The sequence below is a fragment of the Alosa alosa genome, chromosome 8 (genome assembly GCF_017589495.1).
Source record: "Alosa alosa isolate M-15738 ecotype Scorff River chromosome 8, AALO_Geno_1.1, whole genome shotgun sequence".
Taxonomy (NCBI): Eukaryota; Metazoa; Chordata; class Actinopteri; order Clupeiformes; family Clupeidae; genus Alosa; species Alosa alosa.
The window spans coordinates 5,376,547-5,402,374 of NC_063196.1; the positions used below are offsets into that span (position 1 = coordinate 5,376,547).

The 25,828-nt window shown below is 41.1% G+C and overlaps 1 protein-coding gene across 6 annotated transcripts; it reads right to left on the reverse strand.

The window, feature by feature from the left end:
* Nucleotides 1-179: 179 nt before the first annotated feature.
* Nucleotides 180-25,823, reverse strand: slc25a29 (solute carrier family 25 member 29). Of its 6 annotated transcripts, XM_048249638.1 has the most exons (6): nucleotides 14,940-15,179; nucleotides 10,871-11,107; nucleotides 8,297-8,340; nucleotides 7,161-7,244; nucleotides 4,845-4,950; nucleotides 180-2,469 (listed from the first exon to the last, which is right to left on the reverse strand). In XM_048249638.1, the coding sequence occupies exon 6, from the start codon at nucleotides 2,467-2,469 to the stop codon at nucleotides 1,675-1,677; it is 795 nt and encodes a 264-aa protein (XP_048105595.1). In that variant the 5' UTR covers nucleotides 4,845-4,950; nucleotides 7,161-7,244; nucleotides 8,297-8,340; nucleotides 10,871-11,107; nucleotides 14,940-15,179; the 3' UTR covers nucleotides 180-1,674. The 6 variants fall into 6 exon arrangements, with proteins under 6 accessions (XP_048105595.1, XP_048105594.1, XP_048105593.1 ...); XM_048249637.1 differs by lacking the exon at nucleotides 4,845-4,950 and having other exon boundaries at nucleotides 10,884-11,107; XM_048249636.1 differs by lacking the exon at nucleotides 4,845-4,950.
* Between the last annotated feature and the right edge of the window lie 5 nt (nucleotides 25,824-25,828).

Here is a 25,828-nt window from a genome sequence, read left to right on the forward strand (position 1 = left end):
TCCCTCCAGGGCAGAGAAGGAATTGCGTGATGGAGGGCTATTTTATCTAGGTTAGAGAAGAGACCATGAGACCATGAGACAAACTATTTGAGACAATCTACTCCTCATTATTGAGTACCCCTTCAGACCAAATAATACGCATTTTACATCACATACAACAGAATGAAAGAAGAAACATAGAAGCTCAATTTATTTATTTATTTCCAAATTGAATGTCACTTCAGTTAGGCAAAAACAATTTGGTTCCAGCAACATATAGTATATAGTCATAATGCTGACTACACTTAATAACCCATTTAAAGTAAATCTTTATGAATGCTTTACAAAAATAGTTTGCTCCAGTTCTCTCGACATTTGCTGATTCTTCAGTGACATCCAGAACAACAAAATAACAGTGGTTAGTTTAAAAACAACAATCAACCAACCAACAACAGCAGTTCATTTCAAACCAAAATTCATATATATTAAATATATTAACATGAAACTTAAAATGCAATATTTACATTCTTTTAAAAACAAAATATGGACATTCCGTATTCACTGGATCTTTGCCTCACTATCATGTGTGTCTTTCCACTTTAAACCATTTTATTTGATCATGTCCTTGACCAAACTTTATGTCAAGTGAGACAGCCTAACTACTGAGCATCAGTAGCATCTTCATCATCATCATCATCATCATCATAATCATAATCATCCTCGGTTAGCAGTAGCCTATCTAGCAGTAGCCTATCTTTTCAATCCAGTTTTTATTTCTCCACCCAAAGTTATTGGGGCAATTGTGCGTTCTAAACTCCTCCAGTTTAGATTCTCTCTCCATTTTACAGTACATTCATTAAGTCCTCTATCATCAGCCTGATTCCTCTTTACTGCAGACATCTTTGAACCTTTCCAAGGGCTCATGAAATTGCAGCATTTACTTTTATATTTACAGCGGTGGGGGAAACAGACTCTTCTCATCCAAACAAGAGCCTATACAGTACAGAGCTCTGTGTAGATCTAAGTCCACTCATCTAAACTATAGGCATAAGTAACATATCTGACAGGTGTTAACCCCAATATCTTCCTTTTTGTGATATTATAGCCTTGTTCTTGTCATTATCTTTATTATATATAGTATAATAATGTGTTTTCCAAAGGAACACCATCATTTCATGTTTACCTCATCATTTATTTAGAAGAGGTAGTTTGGGCTCTAAAAGCAGAAATGATAGAAAACTTCAAACATAAATACATCTCATACATAAATAACAATTTATGTTTTTTTTGTTGTTTTTTTTTAAGAATAATAAAATCCCCTGGATGTTGTTGGGCTTACATAGAAAATATGTTTGTTATGCTACATGAATCTGCCTGGAGTGTTTGAATAATACTGTATGCTCCTATGCATTAGCCGCAATGTGTATAAACATTTTTTATGCAAATAAGTGTTTCATGCAAATTATAATAAAAAAAACATGTATGAACTGCACCCCTGTATTCACTGCAGTGCCCAATATCCAGTGAATCAGAACCAGATTAGTGTTTTAATCAGAAAAAAGAAATCCATTCTTATGTATGCTCTGGATCACTGCTCAGAACCATCATTTAGGCACATAGTAAAAGACAGAAAACAAAAATAAATTTAGCTGCATACAGTATATATGGGACATGTCTTACATCTAGGTGTCTTGTTTACTCTGGTGAAGTCTGCACTGTATCTGGGAGCGTTTGCAGGGAGCTGCTGTGTTGCGTTTGCGTCTCCACCGGGGCAGACTCACAGTCACCGGCCCCGCTGGTCTCGCCACGTGCGTACATAAGCACGAGTGTGACGGTGGCAAAGGTGGCGGCGTTAACAGGGAACGCTCGGAGCAGCGTGGAGGTGAGTCCGCGCGTGAACACCATCCAGCCCTCGTTGGCCACACTCTTCCGCACGCAGTCCATGATGCTGCTGTAGCGATACACGCCCCCCACACCGTCCGCCTGCAGACGCGTCTTAATCACGTCCACCGGATACGTGGAGAGCCAACAGGTAACGCCCGACGTGCCACCAGCGAACAGCAGTTTGGGGATGATGTAAGGGTCGTCGGGCTCGCAACCCATCCTGCGCGTCAGCAGGTCATAGGTCAGAAAGTATACACCAAAGCAAGGCGTCTCACGGAGGAGCGTGGTCACCATGCCGCGGTTGATACCCAACAGGCCCTCGCGCTTGTAGATGCGCACCAGGCAATCTAGCGAGTTCTTGTAGAGCTTCCGCGCCGACTTCTTCTTCTCGCCTGTGCCCTGCATCTGCATGCGTGTCTTGGCCAGCTCCATGGGGCAGCAGATCACAGACTGGATGGCCCCTGCTGCTGAGCCTGCCATGAACTGGTTCATGGGCGTGTCGTGACCCAGGAAGCGCATGGTGTTGCCCTGGACACCGAACACGATGGCGTTGATGAACGCCAGGCCCATCATGGGTGAACCAATGCCCTTATACAGCCCCAGCATCTGAGGGGAGAGAATGGTCATTCAGTTTAGGATATCAAGTCATTATCTTAACACAGTTCAAACAGATTAAAATCTAATAAAGAGGTCACTCTTTCTTCTTATAGGGGCAAACTTTCCCTTTTGTTTAAGTTTAAAAAAGCATGCTACTAAGCACTTTTCAGAATGTGCACATTCTGCCCTTGACATAAGTCTGTCATTTATGTGCCATGGAGGCAGTTACACTTTGGGAGGAGCTATTCCAAAACCCACTTATCCAGCTAAGCACTTCTGAGGGTTGTATTAAAGGAGAATTTCGGTGTGATATTGACCTAAAATGTGTTGAACCATTATACCGAGTGTGAACTTTTGTCTCATAGCTCATCTCGGCTTGTCCCCTGCACTCCGAAATCTGGTTAGCCGATGCCACCAACAGGTTTGCGATGAGGGTGCCTCGGGCATCTAACCTGACTCTCGCCAGATGAATTTCGTTCCGCTTAGCTCCGCCTAGCTTCACTCACATCCATCTGGGACCTCTTCCGTTGAGAGTGATTTCTGCACCAGATTTTATGGTAGAGCCAATCAGGGACGAGGGCGGGAGTTTCATAGATGTGACATAGCGTAGAAGCGACTGTGAGACTGTTATCAGCGTCACGGGTTGGCTTCGATGTGAGTGGTTGAAGTAGCATGTCAATAGATGACGGACAAGTGGCTTATCCAATCATATGCAAGCATTTTTTGATTAGGCCCAGCCTTCTGAAGCAACACTTCAATGGATTGATCCCAGATGGAGGAGTTGAGCTAGGCGGAACAAAATTCATCTGGCGAGAGTCAGGTTATCGGGCATCGGCCTAGCCATGCAAATAAATCACTGTTTTACACCATTTACGAGGCTCAAAGTAGCTCCACACTTAGCAGCAAACTGGAATTTCCACAGAATTATTTTTGGAATCTGATCCCTTATCATACCTGTTCAATCGTACTCGTCGCTCGACTTATCGTGACTAAATTCAAGATGCCGGTGAACGGTAAACTTCCTGAAGGTACTGTCTGTATAAATTGTCTTGTAAATAAACTATCAGTGCTTTTTCAAAGTTCTCAATGTCTCGTCTTAAATGTCAGGGCCCTCGGAAGTCTACCAATGAAGTGTGGAGCTACTTTGAGCCTCGTAAATGGTGTAAAACAGTGATTTATTTGCACCAGCGTTGGTAGATTGAGTTGCCTAGTGTTCTGCGTTCTTGCAATAGCTTTAGGACTTTCAAGAGGGGTTTAAAGACTCATCTTTTCAACTTACATTTATTTCATTAATTCTTTTAGAGTTATGGTTTGTAAATACCTGTTTTAAGTAAATGTTATTTTATTATTGTTATTATTTTATTATTAATATTTTATGTATTTCTAATCTCTATAATGGTATGTAGGTTATCTTATTATTTATTTTATTTTGTTTTATTAACCACAATTATTTTACTATATCTCTTGTTATTTCATTGTTACTGTAATCTCGACTTCACTGAAAATGAGCACTACCCTCAAAGAATCTCCGAGAATAAATAAAGGTTGAATGAACAAATTCGGTTTTGTTAATATTAAATATTAATATTAAATTTGATATAAAATGAATATAACATAATATAATATTCATATAAAATATAGTATAATATTAAACTGAATTTCGTTTTGTTAATATGAATTTTTTTCATAATTGCAGTACATGAAAATGCGCTGTATTGTTCTTCCTAGGCTTCTTCTTATTATTATTATTAATTACTTACTATTTAATTGCGTCAGCCAAATGTAATGTAATATTATTGTGCTTAAATGTTTTTCCATATGATTATTAAACTTGAACTGTTTCACTTTAGCCTAGAAATTTGCAGCCAGGGTAGTCTAGCAACTCTCCGTTGGCTTGCGAGCTGGAAAAATTAAAGTTCGATCAGGCCAATCACATTGTGTATAGAGTCGGTGGGCGGGCTTAACACACTCTCTAGTAAAACATGTTTAAATGGCTATAGCCTACATTTAAAACAATTAATCAGCTAGAAATAATGCCACATGTCTACATTCAATGCTATTGAAGCCACTTCAAAAGTTTGTTTAGATCCAGTGAAACTGCCATCATGAAAATAGAACATCAAACTTCGGTACTCTATTAACTCTATTAACAAGAATGCAAGACACCTTCCATCCAACTGTGTCTGATAACCAAACAAAGGAGGACAAACCATAAGAGGACCAACTTTTCACATATTTATTAAATAAATAAATAAATGTAAACAATACGTTATCTTCATCAGTAATGAGTATCAGTATGCCAGCAAGGGTGCATGTAGTGAATGTGTGCTGTGAATGCATGGATGCAAAAGGAAAGAAAAAGACGGCAACTCTCCAAAAGATACCAAAAGCAGCCCAGCCCCCCTCCAGGGGTGCACGGAGTACCCTTTATACACCTGCTGGTTAGTAGTGTAATGGAAATGCCTTAGCCACGCCCACGCCAGCAATTACCTGCGAGGAGGGAGACAAAGACACAGAGAGAGAAGAAAGTGCGCAAGCAGGAAGAACGACCTTCAGCCGTCACACTAGCAACAACCTAGCAACCACCACTATAATGTCAACCTAGCAACCACCATAGCAACCAACAACATTACCCTAGCAACCAGCATAACAACCGCTTTATTTGGCTTAGCAACCATCATATGTAACCTAGCAAGACCATTGTAACTATCTCTAAATTATCTGTTTTTAATCTGTATATTTTACATCATATTTTTTGCATTTTCATGCACTGGTAATTTCCTGGAATTGCATTTCTAGTTATTATTATTCCGCTGACCACTTTTTCTGTATGCTATGTCACTGGAACCATTTAACTTAGAAACTTTGTTCAAACTTTATAACATAGGTCTTCAAATGGACATGGCTGCTATATATTTTTGTAAACGTTATACTTTTTGAGACATTAACAAAAAACAAGCTTAGGAAGAACGGCCTGCAGCTGTCACACTAGCAACAACCTAGCAACCACCACTATAATGTCAACTTAGCAACTACCGTAGCAACCAACATGATTACCCTAGCAACCAGCATAGCAACCACCATATGTACCCTAGCAACAACCTAGCAACCACCACTATAATGTCAACCTAGCAACTACCGTAGCAACCAAAATGATTACCCTAGCATGTACCCTAGCAACAACCTAGCAACCACCACTATGTCAGCCTAGCAACTACCGTAGCAACCAAAATGATTACCCTAGCAACCAGCATAGCAACCACCTTATTTGGCATAGCAACCAACATATGTACCCTAGCAACAACCTAGCAACCACCACTATGTCAGCCTAGCATCCACCATAGCAACCAATATGATTACCCTAGCAACCAGCATAGCAACCACCATATGTACCCTAGCAACAACCTAGCAACCACCACTATAATGTCAACCTAGCAACTACCGTAGCAACCAAAATGATTACCCTAGCAACCAGCATAGCAACCACCTTATTTGGCATAGCAACCAACATATGTACCCTAGCAACAACCTAGCAACCACCACTATGTCAGCCTAGCATCCACCATAGCAACCAATATGATTACCCTAGCAACCAGCATAGCAACCACCATATGTACCCTAGCAACAACCTAGCAACCACCACTATGTCAGCCTAGCATCCACCATAGCACCCTAGCAACCAGCATAGCAACCACCTTATTTGGCATAGCAACCAACATATGTACCCTAGCAACAACCTAGCAACCACCACTATGTCAGCCTAGCATCCACCATAGCAACCAATATGATTACCCTAGCAACCAGCATAGCAACAACTTTATTTAGCATAGCAACTACCATATGAACCTTATCAACACCCTAGCAACCAGGGCTCAAAATTGGCACTGACCAAGCGCCAATGGCGAGTATATTTTTGTATTGCAGGCTGAATTATGGCAAGTACTGTGCCACTTTGGCGTGTGGAAAACGGCTGCTTATCAAGCGACTCTGCGAGAATAGGCTATTTCTGTTTGTCACGTTAAACTGGCTTGCCATATCAACTCCGCTTTGCATCGGTGTTCTGTTCGCCCTATGTTGACATGGTCAGGATTTTTTTTCTGATCATAACAATACATTTAAGTAGGCTATACGGCTACATGACAAAACAAGAAGAAACTTCAGGAGTTTTACAGTTATTTGGTTACCCTTTCATGCATCTACTGAGAACACAAATAGATCGCCAACAGAACTTGAAAGTTTCAGATGTTGCATAGAAACGTAGCCTATTACTTGCTTACTTTCACTTTCAATGATGGCGAACAAACTACTCACAGAATGATATGAAAGACTGTATAAGTATTAGTATTATGGTGTCACAACATTAAATGTACCATCAATAATTGATGGGAACATTAACAGATCCTAAATTTCCAAGATGGGCTGGTGGCTTTGATTGTGGCCTTGATACCTACTACTACACAACTGTAGATGCCTTTTTAAAGTATCTAAACTCACCGGTCAATTTAGTGAAATAAATCAGAAAAACTGTCAACAGAAAAAAATGTATTCATGGATATGGTTCTGAGGCTGAGGAAGTTAACTACACACTACGGTAACCGTAAGAAATCACAATCAGTTTCAGAGGGTCTACATGATGTGTGCTGACTGTGAAATCAAACCACAACCTGACTCCCTGAATGGTCACCATGGATAAAACTCACCGATTCCTGGCGTACGATGGACTGGAAACAGTGGAAGGTCCCTCTGTAAAGCGGCTTCTCCGCACTCTGGACCTGAAGTCTGACCTGAGGAGCAGCAGAAAAGAGAAGAGAAGCTGTGAGACATCAAGTGGGTTTACATGGGCACATAGAATCCGATTAGAAATACTCATATAAAATCCTTAGAAATCCGATTGGAAATACTCATATAAAATCCTTAGAAATCCGATTAGAAATACTCAGTATAAAACTGGCTGATCTGATTGGAATTTTCATTGGATTGAAAGGGGTGGTGTATTCCTTTCAGAATTTAACAGCCTCGTAAACGCTAAATTAGATTGCAGAATTTTTGCAACATAGACACTAAGACAACCATGAGACAAAACTAAAAACGTTTTGAGAAAGATAGCTCAGTGGATTCAGCATTCACGGTACTGTAAAGTCAGTAAAATTAAAGTATTGGAAAACTACAAAAAAAAAAAAGAATTTTCAGTACTGTAAATGAGAAGTACATTGCAGTGTAAAGTCTACAATGCAAGGGACAAAATAAAAGGATTCTAATGTTCAACAACCTACTTGCATTCTGAACTGGTTTACAGTATATTGGCTGTATCACATCATTTGAAACAAGTGTGATCAATTTTAAATCATTGTGTTGAAATATGGCTACTGTGCTTTATTTGTGTTTACTTTTAGCCACTTGTAGTTACTGTTATGCATCATAAGTGCATTGCAATGCAAAAAGTGTTTTATTGTATGAGAATGTGTTTTGCAGAGTTTGGCAAAAAAAGAGTCCATGAGAGAGTGTGGCTGGCACAATAACTAACTTACAACAGCAACCATTTACTTTGCTGTTAAGGTAACCATTGGTGAGTCAATGATTTCTTTGTTATTTGAAAACATTAAAAGCTGTATTTTTAAGTATGGCAATAAGATAATCAAATGCAATGTTCACTATTCCAAACTGTGTCTGTGTTTTCATCAGATTTCTGTGGAAAATAGGCAACACACTGGCCCCATTCAGATACATCAAATGATGTAGCTTAGTGATTAAACAATGTGCGTATTGGTTTATTTAAATAATGTAGCTTGCTGGTTTATTTAATAGTGTAATTTGAGCTCTTTAAAAGACTGCTCACCTTCACGGTATCAAATGGATGTCCTACCAAGACTCCAGCAGCACCTGCAGCCAGGAGAGAAACAGATAGAGAGGACGGAGGAGAGAAGAGGAGAGGAGAGGAGAAAATGAGGAGAGAAAAGAGACATGAAAAAAAGGAGAGAAGAGTGGAGAGAAGAGAAAAGAAGAAAATAGAACATGGGATGAGAGAAGAGGAGTCAGCATTAGGCAGATATATGGAGCACTTTGTAAAAATATCCTCAGGGAAATGCTGCTAAGCTATACTCTCTTATATAAAGACGTGGGATCCCTCTTCCTTATTACATAAACAAGACCCCTGGGTACCCTCCAAGGAACACACCTAAATCAACCCCTACAAGTCTACTTGTTTAAGTACAAGCGCAAATCAACAAATAAATCAACACAACATTCCTGTTCTTCCTTAGCCAAAACTATACACACTGCTGATTTATTTTTTTCTTTAAAAAAGACAGTTCTTCCCAGGCTGAGGTGAACCTCCAGCTAGAATTGGCATTTACATCGGTACTGTTTATTTGGAGACATTGGTGATGAATGGAAGAAATTAACAACACAGCTCACATTCATTCCCCTCTCAGTATTTGACATTATTCTAAGTTACACAGGCCTAAACATTTCCTCTCCTTTCATTTATTTTTAATAACCGACAGTTTCATTTAGCATATCAATGTCAAGACAAATTAAGGCAGTGTGTTGTTGTTGTTGTTGTTGTTGTGTTCATCAATATCAATAATGGACAAACATTAAGCGATAATGCCAGATTTGTGTGCAGTTGGGTGGCAGGACAAGATCACATGTTGTTATGAGTATCCCTCAAACTGTTTGGCTTCACACATGGAGCAGAGATTAACCCTCGACTGCTCAGCCAAGTTTGTCATCTTAACCAAGACAGCCATGACGTAGCCCCTCACCATGCCACTCACACACACACACACACACACACACACAAACACACACACACACACACACACACACACAGCCAGACCGTTTGGACTGGATGACAAACACATAATATGATCCTGTCAAAAGGACCTGCTGTGTCAGTTTTGTGCTCAGGGCGGGTCATGTGTAAATGTTTTCTATTATCACTTTTATGTTTCAATTCATGTAAACCAAGCTTCAGTAGCCTCCCCTGAAATGAGTCATGCCAATTTCAAAGGCAGAGACCTTTTCAGAAGTATAAGTAGGCCTAGGCTACAGATAAAACCTTAAAGGTACACTATGCAACATTACCTTTCACCTTAATATAACCTTCACAAAATCAATTTGATGGTGTACGAACTTGTAGGGGAATCGTTCACCTAGCATAGCCATAGTCACTAACGCGAGAACCAGCCATGCAATTTCCATAGACAGTAGCCTAAGGCAACTCCAAGGTCGACCCGAAGACATCTCATGAGAATCGTGAAACATTACTCTTTGGAGATTTTTTGCCTGTTGTTAATACTTCACCTCCACAACAAAAGCATTGTCATTGTGTACAGGGGGAACAATCCATGAGAAGTAGGCTATTTACAATGGCAGAGTAAAATTTTATATCTCGACTCCAAGGGGAGCTCTACAGTCGCCAAAAGCTGACGACACATGGGGCAACTTTTTGAACAATGTTGCTTGGTAATGTTCCTCATTATGTGGTAAATATTCTGGCTTAATCCCATTGATATTGGGCAACAATTTATTTTCTGGATACCTTTAATCATCAGTAGGCAAATTTAATTGTCATGATCATCCAATCACAACTGGTTATTTGGTTGCCCAGCTAAGTATCACATAGATTTTATCCAGAAAACAATCTGACTGTAAGAGGAAGCACCAACATTGACCAACATTCCTGTCTGTGCCTTTTTATGGTAGGCTACACACTCACACATTAATGCTGGAGCAAGATCATGGGGGGGAGGACCATTGCTTCCACTAACCACGTGGTAAAAATGGGCCAACTTTTGTGGGGATCCCATTGGCTGTGGTGTGGGTGTATACATGCCATTCTATTCTCAGCCCATCCAGGAACCTTGGAGTACGCAACTTCATGCTAGCATTCCACTCCACGAGAGAGCATTCAATATAAACGCATTCTGTGGCTAACCCATCTGTAGGTGTAGGGCTATAAAATAGGACTAAACATGTTGTGACTCGAACAGGTTTGACAGGAAGGATGGGTTGAGGCGTTCAGCCAGCCAGCCAACAAAAGCCTGGTGGAAATTAAAAAATAATTCATGTGCAAAGAAGCTGTAGGCTACGACTTAAATAACCTTAAATAGCCTGAACATCAGATCAGAGTACCAGAAAAGATTGAGTAGGCTACACTACGGTTAGCAAAGGGCAGTATGATCAGACTTTAGTATGATACAGCATGTGTAACTTACCTCCAATGCAGCCTGCTAGGAAATCCATATTTTCTTAAGTAGGCCTAGCCTTAGTTTAAACTTGTGCTTTTTCGGTTAGGCTACAATAACTAAAGCCTTCTTTCCAGGTTAGACCGACTCACAAAAATCCCCAGCTAGTACATTTGAAAACGTAGAAGTAGGCCTACAAACTTTTTCAAATATGACAGTACCTGTTCTACCTACCGCGATAGGTCTACATGTCAGGGGAGCTGTGTAGATGCGTCATTGTTAGGAACGAGTCTGTCCAATCGGTGAGGCGAAAAGATCACAACTTCCCCCTCTTCGGTCACCTTCACTCTGATTGGTAACTTCCGGGTTACGTCAGGCTGTCTCTAATGTTGTCGTTCACCACGTGGATTCAATGTGGGGGACAGCAAAGTGACAAACCCAGGTGCCAGTGAGTAGCCCTTGTATGTAACAAAAAAGAGGCAATATAAGTAGGAGCAGTAGTAAAATAGTAAGATGGATCACAATTATTCACCACATGTAGTGGAACGTTTATTTTATGTAGCCCTCTTGAGCATCCATATAGGCTAGACCAGAGTGATAGAGAAAATAGCTAGACCTAACCTATTTTAGTGTTGTGTATACTAAGCCAGGGGTTCCCAAACTTTTCCACGACAAGGCCCCCCAAATACCACTAGGTTCTGGCCAAGGACCCCCTTATTAAACCCATCGACAATACTACGGCAAATGTAAAAATACATTAAGTTAATCCTAATAATTATTTTAGCCACTTCAACGATGGTGCATACAGTCATAAAAAAAAAATTATTTGGGGCTTTCTGCTATATGAGAGCTATCTACTATTATTCCCAGTCATTATCATGGAAAATATAATGTTCAGATATGCGTCACATTATTATAATGGCATTGTATAAACACCCTCATAGTAATAGGTATATTTGACATTTTTCAAATGTATTTATTTGTTGCTTTTGTTTTTCCCTCCAATTTGCTGAGGCCCCCACTTTGAAAACCACTGCACTAAGACATAGGCTAGCCTTAGTAGCTCTTATAGCTCTCATATCCAGTATAGCAAAATCCGACCCATAGAGTCTCAGTTGGTTGCTCTGGTACTGAGGTGAATTGGCTACTTCATTGTTCTCCAGTAGCCAACTGTTGTTAACCTGACTAAACTGTTGTAAGGATACCTGAGAATTTGATAATTTGAAGTGTCCTTGCAATGCAATAATTAAAGTGGGGTCTCTATACTTGAGGCTTTTGCTAGTGGCAACATCAAACATATGATAGGCCTAGACCAAGATGGCGGCACTTACGCATCGCGACCCTGTGTGTTACTCCAGAGAATGCAGTTCATTGAGTTCATTTCAGCATTCAACACCATCATCCCCTCCAAACTGATCACCACACTCATTGAACTGGGCATCAATACCTCCCTCTGTAACTGGATTCTGGAGTTCCTAACCAACAGATCTCAGGCTGTTAGGTTAGATAAACACACCTCCTCAATCATCACACAGGCGTACCACAGGGATGTGTGCTGAGCCCTCTCCTTTACTCCCTCTTCACCTACGACTACTTACCTGTACATGGCTCTAACACCATTGTTAAGTTTGCAGATGACGGTGATTGGTCTCATCAGCAATAACGAAGAGACAGCATACAGGAGAGAGGTTCAGCACCTACATCGTGGTGCACTGACAACAACCTGGCTCTCAACACTAAGAAGACCAAAGAGCTCACATACCCCCATTAGCTAGCACACATATCTCCATTCTCATCAATGGGACTTCTGGGTGTCCACATCTCTGAGGACCTCTCTTGGACCCTCAATACCTCTACCCTGATGCACCAGCATCTCTTCTTTCCTGAGGGAGACTTGAAGGTCCACCTGTCTCCATGAGATCCTGGTGAACTTCTACCGCTGCACCATCGGAGCATCCTCACCAACTGTGTCACAGTATGGTATGGCAACTGCTCTGCCCCCGACCGGAAAGCACTGCAGAGGGTGGTGAAAACTGCGTAAGGCATCACAGGTTCCTCACTCCCCTCCATCGAGGCCATCCAGGGCAAGCAATGCTTGTGTAAGGCCCGCAGCATCATCAAAGACTGTTTTCACCCCAGCCAAAAGACTGTTTAACCCACTTTCCTCCGGGAGGCATTACTACTAAAATGTCAGCTATGCATCTCGGTGACAACCTGGCTCCTCAACAGACCCTTATTCTGCTCTTATAAGGTTACTGCTAATACACTGCACATATTTATATTTAATTGATATTACTGTAAACCAACTGTACACTACTGTCTACACTGCACTATATACTGTATTTTGTACTGTGTATCTATGCACCACCTGTCTATACTTTGTATATCACACTGCAATTTTCAGCTTTTTTGCATTTCTGGTTAGACGCAAACTGCATTTTGTTGTCTTTGTACTCTGCACAATGACAATAAAGTTGAATCTAATCTACCGTACCATCTGTTATAATGCTATTTGCTTGGTCTGTTCCTGTAGTAAACTGCATTTAAAATTGCATTTAATTTTTTATAGTTGCAGTTTGTGATATTAGTGAGAGTGGGGAAATGGCAATAAGTTCTACCCTACGGAAATTATAGCTACTTTCAGCTAGCTCTGTATGTAGATCCATTTTAAAGCAAATGCATGTGTTGGTTGCAATGGTAACAGGCTGAATAAAAGTTGAATGAGAACAAGAAATCTTGTTAATTGTTTTCTTAATGCTATTTGATAGAGAAGCAGAATTTACAGAAATATAACTTTAACCTCCATATTTATTAGCACCTGTTATCCTCCTGAGGCTGGAGAAGGACCTCATCAGAAACAGACATCACACCATGTGAACACCATGAAATAAAATGTGGTCAACACTGACCCCTGCAGGAAGCTGAAGGAATGGAAAATGGAGGCATCAAGATACCATAGTGAAGACTACCAAAATAATTGACTTTTAACTTATAGTAACTACCCATTTAGGAGGACCAAGTATACTTATCAGCATGTTAAACAGAATGAACATAAAAAAAGGCTTAAGTTTTTTATTTTATTTTATTTCAAACTGTATGCAACTTCAGTTGGGCAAAAATAATTTTGTTCAGCAACAGGAGCATCCCAACTATATACTGTATAACCATTTAAGTTAAAGTACATTTTACAAAAATAGTCTGCTTGAGTTCTCTCTACATGTACTTACATTACTCTTTACCCAGAACAACAACAGTGGTTATTTTTAAAACCCAAAAGCAAAATGCAACAGAGAGGAATATATTAACAACTTCTTGAAATACAATATGTACATTCTTTTTAAAAGTAATCTAGAAGAAATAAACACATTACATATGAATTGCCTCTTCTCACTATCATGTGTTTCATTCCCATTTTAACCATTTGATTTGACCATGTCATGACCAAGACAACCTGACATCTGATCAGTAGTAGCAGCATTATCCTCATCTTCATCACCATCATCGTCATTGTTTAGCAGCTTCACCTGTGTATCTTTTTAATCCAGGTTATTTTGGCGCATTCTAAGAATCTAGTTTAGATTCTCCATTTTACATTCATTAAGCCCTCTCTCATCAGCCTGATTCCTCTTTCCCACAGACAACTTTGGACCTTTCCAAGATCTCATGAAAAAAGCATTTGCTTTTATATTTACAGCGGTGGGAACCACCATCCACGGATCGAAGTCTACTAATCTAAAACTCATCCATATATTCATACTCACAGTATATTATGCCACTGGTTACATTGGTTGACCAGTTGACCACAAGGGGCAGCAGACCTATTAACAATACAAATCCAGTGCTTTTGGACCAATTAAAACCTGTCAATGCTTTAATACCTGGGCCAATCAGTGGTTCTAACCCATGGGGGGGCGTTTCGGAATTGGTTCTGTTCAGAATTCGTACGCAACTTCATGCTAGCATTCCACTCCACGAGAGAGCATTCAATATAAACGCATTCTGTGGCTAACCCATCTGTAGGTGTAGGGCTATAAAATAGGACTAAACATGTTGTGACTCGAACAGGTTTGACAGGAAGGATGGGTTGAGGCGTTCAGCCAGTCAGCCAACAAAAGCCTGGTGGAAATTAAAAAATAATTCATGTGCAAAGAAGCTGTAGGCTACGACTTAAATAACCTTAAATAGCCTGAACATCAGATCAGAGTACCAGAAAAGATTGAGTAGGCTACACTACGGTTAGCAAAGGGCAGTATGATCAGACTTTAGTATGATACAGCATGTGTAACTTACCTCCAATGCAGCCTGCTAGGAAATCCATATTTTCTTAAGTAGGCCTAGCCTTAGTTTAAACTTGTGCTTTTTCGGTTTAGGCTACAATAACTAAAGCCTTCTTTCCAGGTTAGACCGACTCACAAAAATCCCCAGCTAGTACATTTGAAAACGTAGAAGTAGGCCTACAAACTTTTTCAAATATGACAGTACCTGTTCTACCTACCGCGATAGGTCTACATGTCAGGGGAGCTGTGTAGATGCGTCATTGTTAGGAACGAGTCTGTCCAATCGGTGAGGCGAAATGATCACAACTTCCCCCTCTTCGGTCACCTTCACTCTGATTGGTAACTTCCGGGTTACGTCAGGCTGTCTCTAATGTTGTCGTTCACCACGTGGATTCAATGTGGGGGACAGCAAAGTGACAAACCTAGGTGCCAGTGAGTAGCCCTTGTATGTAACAAAAAAGAGGCAATATAAGTAGGAGCAGTAGTAAAATAGTAAGATGGATCACAATTATTCACCACATGTAGTGGAACGTTTATTTTATGTAGCCCTCTTGAGCATCCATATAGGCTAGACCAGAGTGATAGAGAAAATAGCTAGACCTAACCTATTTTAGTGTTGTGTATACTAAGCCAGGGGTTCCCAAACTTTTCCACGACAAGGCCCCCCAAATACCACTAGGTTCTGGCCAAGGACCCCCTTATTAAACCCATCGACAATACTACGGCAAATGTAAAAATACATTAAGCTAATCCTAATAATTATTTTAGCCACTTCACGATGGTGCATACAGTGCGTAAAAAAATTATTTGGGGCTTTCTGCTATATGAGAGCTATCACGACTATTATTCCCAGTCATTATCATGGAAAATATAATGTTCAGATATGCGTCACATTATTATAATGGCATTGTATAAACACCCTCATAGTAATAGGTATATTTGACATTTTTCAAATGTATTTATTTGTTGCTTTTGTTTTTCCCTCCAATTTGCTGAGGCCCCCCTGGCACCCTCTCGCGGCCCCCACTTTGAAAACCACTGCACTAAGACATAGGCTAGCCTTAGTAGCTCTTATAGCTCTCATATCCAGTATAGCAAAATCCGACCCATAGAGTCTCAGTTGGTTGCTCTGGTACTGAGGTGAATTGGCTACTTCATTGTTCTCCAGTAGCCAACTGTTGTTAACCTGACTAAACTGTTGTAAGGATACCTGAGAATTTGATAATTTGAAGTGTCCTTGCAATGCAATAATTAAAGTGGGGTCTCTCTGTTGAATGTTGTTTTAAAGTACTTCATGATGAAAAATATTAATAATGTTTATACTTGAGGCTTTTGCTAGTGGCAACATCAAACATATGATAGGCCTAGACCAAGATGGCGGCACTTACGCATCGCGACCCTGTGTGTTACTCCAGAGAATGCAGTTCATTGAGTTCATTTCAGCATTCAACACCATCATCCCCTCCAAACTGATCACCACACTCATTGAACTGGGCATCAATACCTCCCTCTGTAACTGGATTCTGGAGTTCCTAACCAACAGATCTCAGGCTGTTAGGTTAGATAAACACACCTCCTCAATCATCACACAGGCGTACCACAGGGATGTGTGCTGAGCCCTCTCCTTTACCCCTTCACCCACGACTACTTACCTGTACATGGCTCTAACACCATTGTTAAGTTTGCAGATGACGGTGATTGGTCTCATCAGCAATAACGAAGAGACAGCATACAGGAGAGAGGTTCAGCACCTACATCGTGGTGCACTGACAACAACCTGGCTCTCAACACTAAGAAGACCAAAGAGCTCACATACCCCCATTAGCTAGCACACATATCTCCATTCTCATCAATGGGACTTCTGGGTGTCCACATCTCTGAGGACCTCTCTTGGACCCTCAATACCTCTACCCTGATGCACCAGCATCTCTTCTTCCTGAGGAGACTTGAAGGTCCACCTGTCTCCGCAGATCCTGGTGAACTTCTACCGCTGCACCATCGAGAGCATCCTCACCAACTGTGTCACAGTATGGTATGGCAACTGCTCTGCCCCCGACCGGAAAGCACTGCAGAGGGTGGTGAAAACTGCGTAACGCATCACAGGTTCCTCACTCCCCTCCATCGAGGCCATCCAGGGCAAGCAATGCTTGTGTAAGGCCCGCAGCATCATCAAAGACTGTTTTCACCCCAGCCAAAAGACTGTTTAACCCACTTTCCTCCGGGAGGCATTACTACTAAAATGTCAGCTATGCATCTCGGTGACAACCTGGCTCCTCAACAGACCCTTATTCTGCTCTTATAAGGTTACTGCTAATACACTGCACATATTTATATTTAATTGATATTACTGTAAACCAACTGTACACTACTGTCTACACTGCACTATATACTGTATTTTGTACTGTGTATCTATGCACCACCTGTCTATACTTTGTATATCACACTGCAATTTTCAGCTTTTTTGCATTTCTGGTTAGTATAAACTGCATTTTGTTGTCTTTGTACTCTGCACAATGACAATAAAGTTGAATCTAATCTACCGTACCATCTGTTATAATGCTATTTGCTTGGTCTGTTCCTGTAGTAAACTGCATTTAAAATTGCATTTAATTTTTTATAGTTGCAGTTTGTGATATTAGTGAGAGTGGGGAAATGGCAATAAGTTCTACCCTACGGAAATTATAGCTACTTTCAGCTAGCTCTGTATGTAGATCCATTTTAAAGCAAATGCATGTGTTGGTTGCAATGGTAACAGGCTGAATAAAAGTTGAATGAGAACAAGAAATCTTGTTAATTGTTTTCTTAATGCTATTTGATAGAGAAGCAGAATTTACAGAAATATAACTTTAACCTCCATATTTATTAGCACCTGTTATCCTCCTGAGGCTGGAGAAGGACCTCATCAGAAACAGACATCACACCATGTGAACACCATGAAATAAAATGTGGTCAACACTGACCCCTGCAGGAAGCTGAAGGAATGGAAAATGGAGGCATCAAGATACCATAGTGAAGACTACCACAATAATTGACTTTTAACTTATAGTAACTACCCATTTAGGAGGACCAAGTATACTTATCAGCATGTTAAACAGAATGAACATAAAAAAGGCTTAAGTTTTTATTTTATTTTATTTCAAACTGTATGCAACTTCAGTTGGGCAAAAATAATTTTGTTCAGCAACAGGAGCATCCCAACTATATACTGTATAACCATTTAAGTTAAAGTACATTTTACAAAAATAGTCTGCTTGAGTTCTCTCTACATGTACTTACATTACTCTTTACTCCAGAACAACAACAGTGGTTATTTTAAAACCCAAAAGCAAAATGCAACAGAGAGGAATATATTAACAACTTCTTGAAATACAATATGTACATTCTTTTTAAAAGTAATCTAGAAGAAATAAACACATTACATATGAATTGCCTCTTCTCACTGTCATGTGTTTCATTCCCATTTTAACCATTTGATTTGACCATGTCATGACCAAGACAACCTGACATCTGATCAGTAGTAGCAGCATTATCCTCATCTTCATCACCATCATCGTCATTGTTTAGCAGCTTCACCTGTGTATCTTTTTAATCCAGGTTATTTTGGCGCATTCTAAGAATCTAGTTTAGATTCTCCATTTTACATTCATTAAGCCCTCTCTCATCAGCCTGATTCCTCTTTCCCACAGACAACTTTGGACCTTTCCAAGATCTCATGAAAAAAGCATTTGCTTTTATATTTACAGCGGTGGGAACCACCATCCATGGATCGAAGTCTACTAATCTAAAACTCATCCATATATTCATACTCACAGTATATTATGCCACTGGTTACATTGGTTGACCAGTTGACCACAAGGGGCAGCAGACCTATTAACAATACAAATCCAGTGCTTTTGGACCAATTAAAACCTGTCAATGCTTTAATACCTGGGCCAATCAGTGGTTCTAACCCATGGGGCGTTTCGGAATTGGTTCTGTTCAGAATTCTTCAAATCTTGGTGCCAACTGAACTGAAGAATGTCACACCCACTTCTGGTAACAAGAAAATCAACTAAACTAAGAAAACCTTTTGTTTCTAGCTCCGAACCAACTTTTCCGGTTCTGAAGTGATTTATTTTTTCAAAATGTTCCAAACAGTTCAACATCTGAAGCATGAGCCAGAATGTCTGTTCTCTGTTGGTGGAAAAGTCCCAAGAGAAAATTCCCTAAGTGCTCCTATGCACCTCAGCTAGAGGTCAGTATTTTTAATCAGACAATGTAAGGATTGTCTAGCTCAACTAACATCATATCCAAAAAAGACACACGGAAGAACATCAAAGGAGCAGTACATTTACCAGACAGGGACGCAGTGGTAAAGCGTGTTTTCTCCTTACATACCAAGGACAAGGACAAGGACAAGGACCCTCCTGTGCAACTGAAACTCTCCTGAATGCGCATCTCGTCCGTGATTGGCTGGAACAGTTAGTTTTGTTTCAAGGTCCAGGTTGGACCGATCTGTTTTTGTTGCCGTTTTTGGAGCCCGGGCTGTCCACAGAAACCCTGTTTTTTTGCAGTGTGGATGGAGCTAGCAGATGGTGAGGACATGTTTGCTGCTGTTCGCAAAACATTGCTTAGAGCACCTTTAACCTCTGGCTCATGTCAATGTTTAACATTAACACTTGTCCACTTGTCCAATTAGCAAAATTGAAGCACAAACGTAGGTCATTTGAAGAACCCCAAATTTTTTTGTGATAATTCACAAGCTTTTCTTATAACAGTGTGTCCTCCAAAGGAACACTAGGATTCCATGTGATTTCCTTACAGGAGGTAGTTTTGGTTCTGATAGCAGAAATAAAAGGAAACATCACATAAATATATTGCATACATACAGTATATCATCACGAAAATAAAATTCCACTAGTAACTAGTAAGTTTCTTACTCTGCATACAAAGAAAATATAAATTTCTCATGCTACAAGATTCTGCCATGTCTGGTGTGTTTGCGTAGTAAAAGGCAAGGTCATCAGCAGTAGGACTTCACAGAAGGCGAAGAGGAGAAAAGGAGAAGGAGCAGAAGAGTGGCTGGTCATTCAGGATCACAGTTCAGATCCAACCTCTTATCTCCATTTTTGCTAAACCTTCAGATGTTTTTTCCAGAAAAAAAAGCAGTTACATTTTCACGTACATGCCAATGCCAATACGTCTTTCTTTACCATATATCCTTAAACTTCTCTTCTTAAGGCATATTGTAAAAGAAAGAAAACATAGATAGGTTTAGTTGCATATTAGGTCTTATATACATACAGTACATGTGTGTCTTTTGCTCAGGTCAAGTCTGCAATGTGTGTGTTCACAGGCTGTTGGGTTGGGTTTGCAGGGAGCTGCTGTGTTGCGTTTGCGTCTCCACCGGGGCAGACTCACAGTCACCGGCCCCGCTGGTCTCGCCACGTGCGTACATAAGCACGAGTGTGACGGTGGCAAAGGTGGTGGCGTTGACGGGGAACGCTCGGAGCAGCGTGGAGGTGAGTCCGCGCGTGAACACCATCCAGCCCTCGTTGGCCACACTCTGCCGCACGCAGTCCATGATGCTGCTGTAGCGATACACTCCTCCCACACCGTCCGCCTGCAGACGCGACTTGATCACGTCCACCGGATACGTGGAGAGCCAGGAAGCGATGCCCGACATGCCACCGGCGAACAGCAGCTTCGGGATCATGTAGGGGTTGTCGGGCTCACATCCAATCCCGCGGGTTAGCACGTCGTACGCCAGGAAGTACACACCAAAGCCGGGCGTCTCACGCACCAGCGTGGTCACCATGCCACGGTTGACGCCCCTCACGCCCTCGCGCTTGTAGATGCGCGCCAGGCAGTCCAGCGAGTTCTTGTAGACCTTCCGCGCCGACTTCTTTTTCTCGCCTGTGCCCTGCATCTGCATGCGTGTCTTGGCCAGCTCCATGGGGCAGCAGATCACACACTGGATGGCCCCTGCTGCCGCCCCTGCCAGGAACTGGTTCAAGGGCGTGTCCTGACCCAGGAAGCGCATGGCGTTGCCCTGGACACCGAACACGATGGCGTTGATAAATGTCAGGCCCATCATGGGCGAGCCAACACCTTTGTACAGCCCCAGCATCTGACAGGGGAGAGGACAGTCATTCACTTAGTGATTTCCAGTTAATTGCCTGACCAAAATGATGTTGAAAATATTTGAGACAGTTATACACATACGGCCAGTTTCCTATTCATGAATTAAGCCTAGTCCTGGACTAAAAGAGAAACATCTCCATTGAGAAAAGGCTTTCAGTAGAGGATCAGGCTATCCTTCTAAATCCAAAACAGATCTGGTGGCAAAACCAGATCCAAGTGGTTCTGGATGCATTAGAGGAAAAAGCTTCTGGCTGGGTGACCCTGCTTGTGTCTGTCAATAGATCCATTTTCATAGACATTTCTATATGAATGATCCATATGTTTGGGTCCATATGTAATGGAAATATCCATGGATTGGATTTATAATACAGACCTATGATATACATTTTACATTTGCATTCAATATGCAAAGTTTGGGTCATTAATCTGCTGATTAGTTCTGCGGAGTGGTCACCATGAAGGGTAAACTCACCGATTCCTGGCGTACGATGGACTGGAAGCAGTGGAAGGTTCCTCTGTAAAGCGGCTTCTCCACACTCTGGACCTGAAGTCTGACCTGAGGAACGATAAGAGAGAAGAGAAGCGGTGAGGCATTAGGTGGGTTTACATTGGGCACATAGAATCCGATTAGAAAATTGGCCAATTCAATTGGATTTTTTTTCGGATCAAAAGGGATGCTGTATTCTTTTTAGAACAGCCATGTAAACGCTGAATCAGATTGCAGAATTTTCAAATTGCACATGCCCATTACCCGTCTTGTAACATAAACAAACTATAAACAAACAACTGCATGCTTTGGTTGATATTCTAAACATCTCATCCACAGCCTACACATTAGACAATTATGACACCACCGACAAAGATCTAAAACCAAAATAGCACATCATCATTTCCAAAGTGACAACATCAAAAATGCAGTTTCATATGTTCACCTCTCTTCCTTACTTCCAACATGAGCTCCAAGCTGTTGCTTCATAACTATACTAAACAGATGACAGAGTTTAATGTGTGCACGTCACATGGCTATTCTGAATGTGTATGTGTATATAAACACCTGATTAGAATAAATTATTTTGCCATGTAAACAGCTGGTCTGACATCTTCAATCTGAATGATTTCAATCCGACTAAGAAAATAGTGTGCATGTAAACAGGGCTATTGAGACAACCCTACACACTCACGTATGCAAGCTAACACAGCAGCTTATTCTTAGAGACTAGTATTTCAGGATTCAAAGACGATAACTTTTAACTTTTACAGACAGGGTTTTACTTTACTTACTATAAATGATCAATGACCAGTAATGGTCCTACACTCTCAACAGTAAAAGTGGACGATATTCTACTTCTTGAGTGATTGTCAGACACATTCTAAGCTCTGCTCTCTAAAAAGACATCTCTATGGCAACAAGAAGGATTTAGACTGAAAGCCAATCTGAGAATCCACTTCTGAAGAAAAGCAAGACAGGTAGGCTATATATGACAACTTGATTTAGTCTGGTCACTGCGATTTCTAGTTTTTTTCTACCAGTTCACGGGAAATCGAAATCTGACTAGAACAGCTGCACATGTTTGCAGTTGATTTATTTACTGCTGATCTGTAACATGTTTATAATTAGAACTTTATTACCATCTGTCCTAATCCTGTCAAGAAAGATGCAAACAACAGACATACCGATCATGCTCACAACTCATCTTTAACAGATATCAACAAGGTAATGTGAACAGAAGTCCAAGCTCCTGGGGATACACTGATAGATGTTGGACATATAAGCCATATCACTAAAAGACATGCTAACAAACTAATAACAGGAATAGTTTCCTCTGCTTTCCTCTTTACTGTTTGTTATTTTAGACTGCATTCCTATCAGATTTCTATGGGATCAGGAAGACAACACACTGTGTAACTGTCCCCATTCAGAGAAACCAACATTTCTTTATGGGGTCAAGTAAGGCTAAATAATGTAGCTTACTGGTTTATTTAACAGTGCAATGTGAGCTCTTTAAAAGACTGCTCACCTTCACGGTATCAAATGGATGTCCTACCAAGACTCCAGCAGCACCTGCAGCCAGGAGAGAAACAGATAGAGAGGACGGAGGAGAGAGGAGAAGAGATGAGAGGAGAAAAGAGACAGGGAGAGAAGAGAATAGAAGAACGGAGAAGAGAGGAGAGAAAAGAAGAGAAGAGAGGAGAACAGAACATGGGATGAGAGAAGAGGAGTAAGCATTAGGCATATATGGGATATATGGAGCACTTTGTAAAAATATCCTCAGGGAAATGCCGCTAAGCTATACTCTCTTATATAAAGACGTGGGATCCCTCTTCCTTATTACAAGAACCAACCTACTGGGAGCCCTTATTGAGTGCACCTAAATCAACCCCTATCCTTTCAACCTGACAAGCAAAGCAGCATTGATGAACCAACACAACAATCCCAGCAGTGAGGAAAACAACATTCCTGCTCCTCCAGAGTCGAAACTATAGAGGCTGATGCCACAGATTTTTTTTCTGAAAAAAAAAAAAGACTTCTTCCCAGGCTGAAGTAAACAGCACTTGTACAGGAGCCAACAAGTGTGATTACAGAAATAGGCTTCTGCTTATTTGGAGATGTGGCTACACAGGGATGAAACAAACATCAAACCCACAACATTTTTCCAAAGCAACAAAAACATATGGACTGCTTTGCATTGTGTTGCTTTGTCAATGTGCATGTCATTTTTTTACAGACAGTTTTATTCAACACAATGGCAACAATTGAACAGTGTTATTCAACACAATACAACACAACAATAGACATAGGCCATCCAGGCCGTTAACAAGTCTTACAATGTCTGACTTGCTTTCAATCGGATTTTGGCAGTATTGCCCTGTGCTGAGACGAGAAGTGTAAGAGGCAGCCTGGTCTGTGGCAGGACACATGTGCTTGCCTCTTGAACTGTATGCCCTGTGAAAGGCATGGAGCAGAACCAACCACCACTACTCAGTTTGTTTAAGTGTGGTTAAGCTTGTGTCCCCCTACTGTGCTACAAACACACACAAACTCACAGCCCGACTGTGTTGATTAGACGCCAAACATATCAGATGATCCCCTCACAAGGGCTGGCTATGTCAGGGGGGACTGGCTCCTCCTGGCCAATCAGAGTGAGGCATCCTGGGCTGGAATGTGTCCTATGGTTTAGTGCTGTGACCTCAGCATTCCACTGACAAGCCTGTGCTTAACTTTGCCAAGAGAATGAGTGACAGTGATTTTCACCCAATTGCAATTTTGACAAACAGGTATAGCCCCTTGAATCTTTTATACTGCACAATACTGCATCTGACTATTTGCACCAACATGTGCCTGTTTATGGTACAAATTCTTACATCAACACCTGGAGAACCATCAAGAAGTTGTGTGGCACTATATCCACTAACCACATGGTCAAAATGGGACAACCTGCTTGGGGTTTCCCCATTGGCTGTGGTGTGGGTGTGTGCATGCCATTCTATTCTCAGCCCTTCCTCAAACCTTACGGTACGGTACAGCACAGACTGAGCCATTCTATGGTTCTGAGTACAGAGTCATGCTAGCACCTTTAGCAGTTGCAAATTCAAGATAATTAATTTTCAAAGATCTCTACCTGACTTCTGGAGTTTTTTTTTTTTTGATATAACAGGCTTATTGAGATGCTTGATCACTGGTGCACATCCAACCAAAGATAACAAAAATACATCTTCTAGCAGGACCATTTCAGCTGGGAGGGAAGGATGCCATGTCTGTTACCTGTGCAGCTTAAAGTCATGTCTACGCAGTGCCATGTGACAGTTAATTCAGTGAACGTTTCAGATGTATGCAGTGTGGCTAGCTGAGAAGGATGACAGCCAACTCTAATAACGTTACGGCTGCAACATAACGTGCGTGTTCACTCACATAAGTACAGGTCCAGACGATTTCATCATAAGCCCTATCAGCATATGAACTGTCTGGTAGACGTGCAGTCCGAATTAAAGCAACGCCAAAGAACTTTCCCTCTGTCGCACGTACGCCATTTGTTTATCCAGCACCGGCTTTGCAAATAACAATGTCCACAGACGGTAGAATATTTAGCATGACTTTGCACGATTTGCATGCAAGATGCAAGTCAAATCTGTAGTTTCTTATGTCTCATTCCACTATGAACTACAGATCCGCTACCCGATCTGGCAAACTTACATAGCTGCTAGTGCGGTTTTAGCCGATAGAGGGCCGCGATGCGAATGCAGAATTGCCGTTCACCCTGTTACGAGTTGATGAACCACTGAAACGATTTTGGAAACATTATTTTAAGGTACAAAAAACTCTTTGGTGTTGCTTTAAATGGCTTAACCCGAACATAGGATACCGGCATATTATTTAGAAGTAAGTTAGCAAGCTAAGTTAGCAAGTACGTTAATAGCAATGGGGCAGTAGTATGTACAGGAGCAGCTACTTCTCACTTACCTCCTATGCAGCCAGCAAGGAAGTCCATCCCTTTTCTTAAATTCTGGGCTTGATAGCCTACAATTTGAGATGGATTGTTTGCTCCGAGGTTCGATGGATGAGACTATGTGCTGTTTAGTTTTAAAAAGATAACGAAACCTACGGTTTGGACTGACACAAGAAGATTCCCTGCTGGTTAATCTGGTACATTTAAAAACGTAACTATATCATTAACAACTGTTTCAAAGCACCTGCAACGGTTACCGTTATCTTCTCGGGTGTAGACTAGTGGAAATGTTCTCTACCTGCCACCACCTACAGCGATTTCTATTTCTGTATTT

Coding starts and splice junctions, on each gene's coding strand:
- slc25a29 (XM_048249634.1), bottom strand. CDS start 10,707: ATGGATTTCCTAGCAGGCTGCATTGGAG. Junction 7,245..8,296: donor ATCCATTTGATACCGTGAAG/GTGAGCAGTCTT, acceptor GCTGCTCCTCAG/GTCAGACTTCAGGTCCAGAG. Junction 2,470..7,160: donor CCATCGTACGCCAGGAATCG/GTGAGTTTTATC, acceptor CTCTCCCCTCAG/ATGCTGGGGCTGTATAAGGG.